We start from the raw sequence: 9,150 nt of genomic DNA on the forward strand, positions 1-9,150 counted from the left end.
ATTAGGAGGATTGTTGTGGTGTTTGCAATTAGTTTCTTCCAGTTTTACTACAGAAGTTAACTTTTTATGGCAATTTTTCATATTAATTTCCTGTTGATTCCTTTCATCACATCTAGTTGTTGTCATATTATTTCTTTTATTGTTTTTACTACAAGCAGATTTCATTTTTAAAAATTTGCCTTTAATTTCAGGCACTTTTGTTGACCCTTCATTAAGTGTGTTCTTTTTATTAGACTTTTCGTTGTACTTTTTCTTCATCGACTTATCTTTACGTGTTTGAGAAAACCCCAAAAGGCCGAAAAAGAAGTTCATTGCTTGTTTCGATTCTTTAAACATTTAAACGATTAATTATCTTATCAGCCAACATCCTGGTGTTTGTCACAATAAATATTTTAGAAAATACTATTCTAAACTACGATGATTATAACAAAAATTTAAATTCGAAAATCATCTAACTAGAATTGACATTAACAAATGATTTATTTCATGACAAGTACATATTATAAATTCATAATGAAAATACGTTTACAATTAGAATTTTCATTGAAATAATCAGTTAATTATAAAAGGATTTAATCTGGGTACGTATGGGTAGTTTCGATCTTGCTACATGAATCTGTTATGCCTTTAAAAGTTTCAGAAAGCGTTTGATGTAATTTAGAACAATTACTCTTTATTAAACCTGCTTCTTTGTTATAATGACAATTGGAAAATAGTGAAGACAAATTATCGTTGTTATTTTCATTTGATTTATTCTTAGTTTCTTTTTTGATCAAGTCAGAAAAGTCCATTGTTCTTGTTTTGGATTTTTTAGGAAATCTACTACTAATACATGAATCTGAATTGACTTCTAATGCTTTTGTTTTGATATTAATGTCTAATTTATGCTCAGAAGGTGCTAATGTATTCTGCAGTTCACTTTTGTAACTGTTATTAACATTTTTGTCTTTATTTGCAAACTCTGACGATGTAGACGATATGTTTATCATAAGTTCACTATCTTGATATTGAAAATTATCATATTCATTGGATTTCTCATTTTCCAGATTTCCTCCAACTTCCATGGAAACTTTCGGTGACACAAATAAATACTCAACAAGGTAAGATTTGTTATTGTAATTTGCTAGATCTTTTTTCGTTTTTGAATTATTATTAAAGCCTTTTCCATTGTTACTTGCTTCAACATTACTTGCGGAAGAAATGGTCATATAATCTTCACTATTGTAGTCAGACTGATTTTCTTCTTCAATTTTTGTGAGTTTAATAAGACCATTTGATTTTGTGTAGTCTATAGTACTATTTGCTACTTGACTATTCTTTTCAATGTCGATGCCTATCTGCTCAAGTTCACTAGAAATCATTTTCTTTTCAAAAGACTCAAATTCCAAATTTTGATAATGACTTATTTTAGCATTATTTTCGGCGTAATTTAAATAGTCTTTTTGTGATCTGTTATCTCCATTTGAATTTTGGATAATAGAGTCTGTATCTGTTTTACTTTTGATTGTTTGTAAATAATCATGGGTCCATTTTTCATTGTTTGTAATTTCCTTCTGAAACTTAATAATATTTTCCAATGAAGAACAGGAACTGCTTGAATCCAAATTGTTTATTTGTTTCCAAGTTCTCATATTCTGTTCCGAGTGATTTCGAAAGAATGATGGTGGACAATTATTAATTTTATTTGTATCACAATAATCAACATTTTCATCAATTTTCTTTTTTGTCTTCCTCCTTTGTTTTCGTAATGTGCGTTTTGCCCTGTATTCATTATAGTCCCTTTCCGTTTTGTTGTTTAACTTTCTTATTTCGAAATTCGTTTGGAGAATTTCGGGATACTGACATTCAACGTTGACTTTCGTTGTATTTTCTACGTTATCAAAGGAGTATCGTTGAATTCGTTTTAAATTTACCACAGGGCTATTTTCATTTCGATTAATGATACGTTTCTTATTTGGTATTTTACGTTTTTGATTTTGGGGACAATTTGAATTTAAATGATTTGAATCCTCAAATTGAAAATTATAGTCTCCGCCTTCCTCAGGGTATATATCAATTTTAACNTAAATTTGCTAATAATGCTATTTTAAATTATGTAGTTCTTTTTCTATTTATTACTTTAATTCATTACGTACGTTGAAGTTTAAAAATTTCATTTTTAAAATTTTAAAGAACAATTTCATTAGTAATGGTTTTTTTTCGTCCCTTTCCTTTAAAAACCCTTAAACGTCTTCTCTTTAATTCTATAGTCAAATTAAAATCAAGGGGTTGTTGATTTGGAATACTAGATATATAGTGTTTTATTTTATCACTTCTGGATTTAATAATCTTTATTCATATCTTTTTGCATACATACAGTGTATTTTTTTATCATAATGAAAGCGCTCAATCGATATAAATGTTTTATTTCTTTTTATAGACATATTTACAATAGTTCATAATATATTCAAATTATTATTAACAAATCGCCAGTAGATGTTAAACGATACAGCGTCTAATAATTATTAAATTATAACATTACAATTTAATAATCGTAGATTTTATATACATTACGATTTGGTTTATTATAAAAACTACAAAAATATTTGCAGACAACACTAACGACATGTGTTAGGAAGTCGCCTAAAAATCAAGATAACTTACAGCACATACCACAGCGAATGGAAGTCTTATAAATAGTCAAATGCCTTAATTTTTATACATTTCCTAAATTTACTACGTTCTCAAAATATATTTAATATTGATTAATAATTTGGTCTTATAATACCAGGACGATGGCTACAAATTTACATGTTATATTAATTCACTGTACAGTCGTTAACATTTTTATTGAATTGCTTTAGACTTTGTAGGTCCTCGGCTGTATGCTTAAAAAAATACTGTAAACTGTTTAAAGCAATTATTTCTTGGATACATACAAGTATAATTTGAAAATTATCACACTGCAAAACTTAAATCTTATACTGTAAATTCATTTACGATAATTTTATATCGAAATTTGAAAATAGAAAGTACATAAATATAACAATGGCATGACTCAAACTTACAAAAAATGCTTTTTAGGAAATGTCTAAAAGCCATTCAAGAATATCCTAATGTATTAGCTCATTACTAAACTTTTGACGGCTTTCTAGGGATCTTTTCTAAGGATTCGTTAGAATTCGCTGAACCAGAACTATGCATGGAACCTGTAATAGAATAAAAAATAGCGAACTAGTTAAAAAGCTACATTAATTAGTAATTATTAACACGTATACATCAAGACAACCAGCTAATAAATATTGATTTATTATTTCCTTAATTTAATAAATAATGTCATACCTTTATGATTTCTTGAAACTTTACTAGCACCAGGAGATCTTCTATATTCTCTCTTAGATTCCCTGTTATTTATAGGACTATATCCTCTATGTAGAGGAGGTGGTGAGTGGCAATAGTCATCATCTGAAGTTGGAGAGGGACTATTTCTACTGTAGGGGGAATAGGCGCGAGAATCAGGGGAATAACGGGAATCAATGGGTGGGGAAGACATTCGTCCTAATGGAGCAGGTCGTCGATCGCTGGGGAACATAGCTTGCAGGGGTGGCATAGAGGGTGGCGGCATAAATGGTGGCGGTACACCTCCAGGTATAGGAGGAGGCATAAAGGGTGGAGGGGGCAAAAACGGCGGCGGTAAGCCTTGAAGGGGAGGAGAGGTTGTAAGATCGCGAGCACCGAATATTAAAGGAGGAGATGCCGGAGTAGGAGAAACTGGTAATTCCCCGTTTTGTTCCGGAGGCGACTTAAGTCCTACAAAACATAAAAATATTTCAACTGAAATAATACTTTTTTACAACGTATTACGTTTTCACATAAAAGTCGATAATAATTTTAAAATTTAAAATTACACATATATCAATTCTTGGGTAATTTTTACACAGTTAAATGACTGTTTATGAAAAATTATCAACACTATTGTATCAAAAACAACAATAGTTAGCAGCAACCCACAACTTATTTTACATTTTCATAGTTTAAACCTTAACATTCTTTCTTTTATGTCCATAATATGTCATTATTAAAAACAATACGATAATTTTAAGTAAATTAGAAAACTTACTGTTTTGGTATTTTTCTTCTTGTAACGTCCGCTCTCGTATGGTTAATCTGTTTCGTAATTGAGCGGCTTCTTGTTTGGCTTCTTCGAGTTTACGTTCGGCCTGTCTCGCATTTACCCAATTCTCATGTACTCGTTTTTCTAATAACGAAATTTGACTCTTCATCTGTACTTCTTGCTCCATTATTTCTTGTTTCAAGGACTCATTTTGAGCTCTTAAAAAAATATGATAAAGCATTACTTGTTTCCTATTGTAAATAGCTGTTCATGTTTAACTTACTTATAATTTTGTAACTCCTCTTGCATAAACTTAATCTTTTCTGTTATTGAATAAGTCTCTCCCTGCTTCTCCATAAACATAGCTTCATGTTTAGCCAATTCCCTTAAAATTAATTCAATCATTAAAAAAATGCTTTCTACAATAAACAAATTCTTACTTTTGAAGATTTGTTTCTCTCTCCTTGAAATAATTTTCTAAAACTTCTAATTTAGTTTGAGCTTCCAGTTTCTCTCTATCAGCTTCGTCATAACGACGTTGTAGAGTTTGCATTTCATTAACAACTTTTTGGTATTGCTTTTCAATAGAATCCTTAACTTCATCACTTTGTTTGCAGTGTTCTAGAAGCAGATGCTTTTCTTTGGATAATAATTCAAGTTCAGCTTTAAATGTAGCAACATCTAATAGTGAACTTATGTCTTCGTCTTTTAATGTTTTTAATTTCAGTGTATTTTCTTTTAAAAGACTGTATTCTTTAGTTTTCAATTCGGCATTTCTTTGACTTTCTTCGGCCTTCTTTTGTACTATTTTAAGTTCATCAGATAATTTATTAATCTGTGCTGTAGATGAAATAGTGAGCTGTTCTATATGCCTCTTAAGTGCATTAACTTCACTTTCTAATTTGTTTTGTAATTCGTATTTTTCTTCTTCGATTTTCAAAAGATTCGCAGTAGCTCGTTCGTTTTCTTTTTGCAATTCCGTAAGTTTACTATTGCTTATTTCTAATTCGAGTCTCAATTCGTGAATTTCTGTTTCTTTAACATTCAGTGTTTCACTATACGAATTAATGGTACCTTGTTGCTCTACAAGCTGACGTTGTAACTGTTCAATATTAGCAACTAAAACATCACTATCTTGTGAACTTAAAAAGTCAGACAACATTCGGTTAAGTTCTAGACCAACTTCTGTTGAATTTTCCAATTCTTTTTCAAGATTTACAATCTGTTCTTCCAATGATGTTTTAGCATTAAGTGCATCCTCTAATTTTTGTTGTAGAGAATCTAAAGCATCGCTTGAAATGTTATCATTTACTTTATTATTTAGTTCTTGCAACAGTTTGTCTTTTGCGATTTTGTTTTCTTCTTCTGCTAATAAAAGCGCTTTTTCTAATTTATTTATTTTCGCAATTAGAGGTCTTATACGATTTGACTTATCAATATAAATGTAACCCAATAAGAACAGTATTGTAGTTAAAGCAGTTATTAATACAGTGGAGACAACATCGTTCGGAAGGTTCAATAAGAATTCCATTATAGTCTCTTGAAAGAAATCATTTCCAGAATTTGAATCTCTCGTACCCAAAGCGCAATCTTCAGGGTTTTCTGATTTTAGACAGTACTCATTACCTGAAATGTAATATTATTAATTTATGTTAATTATAATAGAAGTAACTAACAACATACTGCTATTTGCCATTGACACAAAACTTCAAAGTTTAAAACGTTCTACCAGCAAAATATAAAAAGTTTGTTGCTGGCATCGTTTTAAAAATGACAATGCAAGTATTTATAGATTTATTCCATACCTAGCAATTTCAAGGTAAAATATGAATAGTATTGAGTAGGCAACACAAATTGCAATGTTTTTAACTGTATCATCATCCAAAAGCATTGATAGTAACACTCCTACTTCGAATTCTAAGATAATACATTAAAAATTAATCTGCTACACTATTCATAAAGAAGAAGAATTAAAGCCTTTTTTTAACTTTGGTCTGGCTATTTGATTGATATTCTTGTTTTACTGCACAATTTTATTACCACGTTTTTTTACTGTATGCTTGAATTGTATATATGCACTTGGCATTTTTTATTCATAGTTTGGGATTAAAAAATTAACTATGAAAATAAAGCATATTTTTTAACTCATAAACAAATGAAAATTTTGACTACTAATATTAACATAAACATGAAAGTATTAGTAGAGCATAGTATTACTACAGAAATACAAAATACAAGGGTAGACTATCCATATTGACTCAGTTGTAGCTTTTAATGTATAAAATAAAAAAATACATACCCTGCTCTGTTTCACTTGCAGCATGTGGCTCACTTTCAGAAAGCTCATTATCTCTATTTTTGTGAAATAACAAACTACTCTTATCATGAAATATTTGATAAACTTCATCGCTTGTTTTATGGTTCAAGTTTTCATTTTCATCTTGTTTATCATCGTCATATTGGATTGAAAAGCTTCCAGGAATACTGTTTGATTCTGACTTTAAACTATCTGTATTCAAATTTGAACTTTGTGATATTAGTAAACCATCATTTGCCACATTCAAATAATTATTTTTATTATTATCAGTAGTACGCATTTCATCTGCTGATTCTTCGTTACTATTCTGTGCTAAATCTTCTTGAATATTTTTTGTTAAATCTTCTGGAATATTTTGTGTTAAACTGTCTTGAATAGTTTCTGTTGAAGTTTCAACATTTTGTGTTGAATCTTCTGAAATACTATGAGTTAAATTGTCTTGAATATTTTGTGTTGAAGTTTCTGAAATATTTGGAATTTCTTTATTAGTATTTGTATTTATTAAAATTTTGTTTTCTTGATTTTCTTTTAATTCATAAGACTTTCCACCATCTTTTTGAATTTCACTTAAGTCAGAAGTTTCATTTTTTACATTATCCTGTAGATTATTTTTTAACTCAATAGTTTCTTGGGCTGAATTATTATATTCCAGTTCAATAGCTTCATTTTTTGAATAATTTTCAAAAAAAGGAGTTTGTTTTACAAAATTTTCATCAGTTTGTAATTTTAGAGGCAATTTTTGATTTGAACTTTTTAAATCTTCTTTATTCACTTGGTTTATATCTGACTTTATTGTATTTTTCACTGTAATTTCTCCTACTTTGTTTAATTTCTGATCAGTAAAATAGTTAGTGTTACTTAAATTGCCACTAAAATCTCTTGACTTCCTTTCATTTTTATCTAATGTCGAATTGGTCATCTGTTTAGTATTATTCTTTTGTGGCATGACTTTTTCTAAATTTTTAATTTTATTACTTTTTGTTTCTAAAGATTCTTGATTAAACTGTAGTGGATTTCTTTCAATATTGCTTTCTAGCTTAGCTTTAGAATTCTTATTTGCTTCAACTTCGGATATTTCTTCTAAATCATTAGTACTTTGTTGTAAAACGTCAATTTTTGCAGAATTTGTGTTAAGAATACTTTCAGCTTGTTGTTTTGTCTTGTTCTCATGCTGCTCTTTTATATTTTCAGGTGAAGCAATATTTAAAGATTTGCCCTTATTTTTATTATCTTTTGTCTCTTTGGGTAATGCTTGATTTTCAGAATCTAAAGCCTTTCCATTACTTCTAGTAAAATTGTTAGTTAAATTATCACTGAACTGTTTTGATTCGCCTTTATTTGTCTCTAGTGTTGAATCGTTGGTGTCCTCAGTATTAGTCTTTTGTGTGAAATTTTTCTCTAAATTTTCAGCTTTATTATTTTTTGTTTTTAAAGAATCTTTTCTAAACTGTAGTTTAGCTTTGGAACTTTCATTTGATACTGAATCTTCTCTTTTATTTTTCTCTTTATTCTCTATCTCTTCGTCATCATCCTCCTCACTCACACCATCTTTATTTTCATCATCACTATCATCATCATCATCATCATCATCGTCGTCTTCCTCTTCTTCTTCATCTTCTTGCTCTTCTTCATATTTCTCTCTCTTATTTATAGTAATATCTAAAGGTCTCTTGATTTTGTCATCACCATTAGTCAAAAAATTAACAGTATTTGTAATAATATCACTTAGTATTTCATTTGTATCCTTTCCCCCATTTGGTTTTGAATCATGGTTTGAATTTTTTAGCTCCTTTTCATCTGATTGTTTTTTGTTATCAGTTGCTACAAAGTTTGAACTGCTTTCATTAGATTTACCACTACTACTTTCTTCAGAATGAGCATCTACATCAATAGGTACTTTTGTACCATCAATGATTTCGTAAGGTTTTTTAACAGGCTCTGGATTCACGTTAACAACTGATTCAGTTGGTTTAGGTCCTTCAGAAGGCACTTCAATTGTAGGAGAATTACTTACAAATTCTGTATCTACTAACTTTTCGGCTGTACGAAAAGGTTTCATCTCTTTAATATATTCATGGGGAATATAACCTCTTCTACCATTTATTTCTACACCCCATAAGGTAGGATTAGACCCTGCAGATTTACTAAATATTGTAACTTTTTCATTCGAACCAAACGATAAAATATTTTTATTGGGGCTAATATAACGTAACAAGGTTTTTCCTTCCGATATAGGGACTGAAAAGTTTTGAACGTAATTTAGAGGTTAGTTTCAAAAAAGTAGCATATTTACCTTCACATTTATCGTCCACACATAATCTCTTATCAGATATTTTAACTTCTGCACTCACTAAACCTATTAACACTAAAAATAAGAATTTCAGAAATATATTACACTTAAAAAGTAACATTTTTAAGTCTTTTGACAATACGTTTGACGTTTGGCCACATCATTGAGTAAATCGAGGTCGATGGGAAAACTTTTGTTTACATTTCAAATTTTATGGCGCGTAAACGTTTCTGTAACAATAAATAAAACTGCTAATTATTTATTAAAGAAGCATGCACAATTCTACGTTTATATCCATAATAAGAATACTTATTTCTGTTTTTTTATCTCATCAAACGAAAGTTTGTAAACTTTAGTGTATCAACATAATATGTTATTTATGTAGACTTTGTAAAGTTGTTTAATATTAGTTTTTGGTACATGACTATTACTAATTTTATTTATCCTTCT

General features: G+C 29.3%; 1 protein-coding gene across 2 annotated transcripts; it reads right to left on the reverse strand.

Moving 5' to 3' along the window:
- Positions 1-2,388: 2,388 nt before the first annotated feature.
- Positions 2,389-8,893, reverse strand: LOC108743873 (transport and Golgi organization protein 1). Of its 2 annotated transcripts, XM_018479471.2 has the most exons (7): positions 8,704-8,893; positions 6,393-8,648; positions 4,534-5,719; positions 4,377-4,478; positions 4,100-4,311; positions 3,322-3,789; positions 2,389-3,188 (listed from the first exon to the last, which is right to left on the reverse strand). In XM_018479471.2, exons 1-7 carry the CDS (start codon positions 8,819-8,821, stop codon positions 3,112-3,114), a joined length of 4,419 nt encoding a protein of 1,472 aa, XP_018334973.2. In that variant the 5' UTR covers positions 8,822-8,893; the 3' UTR covers positions 2,389-3,111. The 2 variants fall into 2 exon arrangements, with proteins under 2 accessions (XP_018334973.2, XP_018334974.1); XM_018479472.2 differs by lacking the exons at positions 6,393-8,648; positions 8,704-8,893 and adding an exon at positions 5,777-5,883.
- Positions 8,894-9,150: the final 257 nt, after the last annotated feature.

Source organism: Agrilus planipennis, unplaced genomic scaffold, assembly GCF_000699045.2.
Source record: "Agrilus planipennis isolate EAB-ADULT unplaced genomic scaffold, Apla_2.0 scaffold1039, whole genome shotgun sequence".
In the NCBI taxonomy this organism is placed as follows: Eukaryota; Metazoa; Arthropoda; class Insecta; order Coleoptera; family Buprestidae; genus Agrilus; species Agrilus planipennis.

Bases quoted from the DNA above. Each gene is read 5' to 3' on its own strand.
- LOC108743873 (XM_018479471.2), bottom strand. From the start codon at position 8,821: ATGTTACTTTTTAAGTGTAATATATTTCTGAAATTCTTATTTTTAGTG. The intron at 4,479-4,533 runs GTAAGAATTTGT...ATTAATTTTAAG, and splicing joins AGAGAAACAAATCTTCAAAA to GGAATTGGCTAAACATGAAG. The intron at 4,312-4,376 runs GTAAGTTAAACA...TATTTTTTTAAG, and splicing joins GAGGAGTTACAAAATTATAA to AGCTCAAAATGAGTCCTTGA.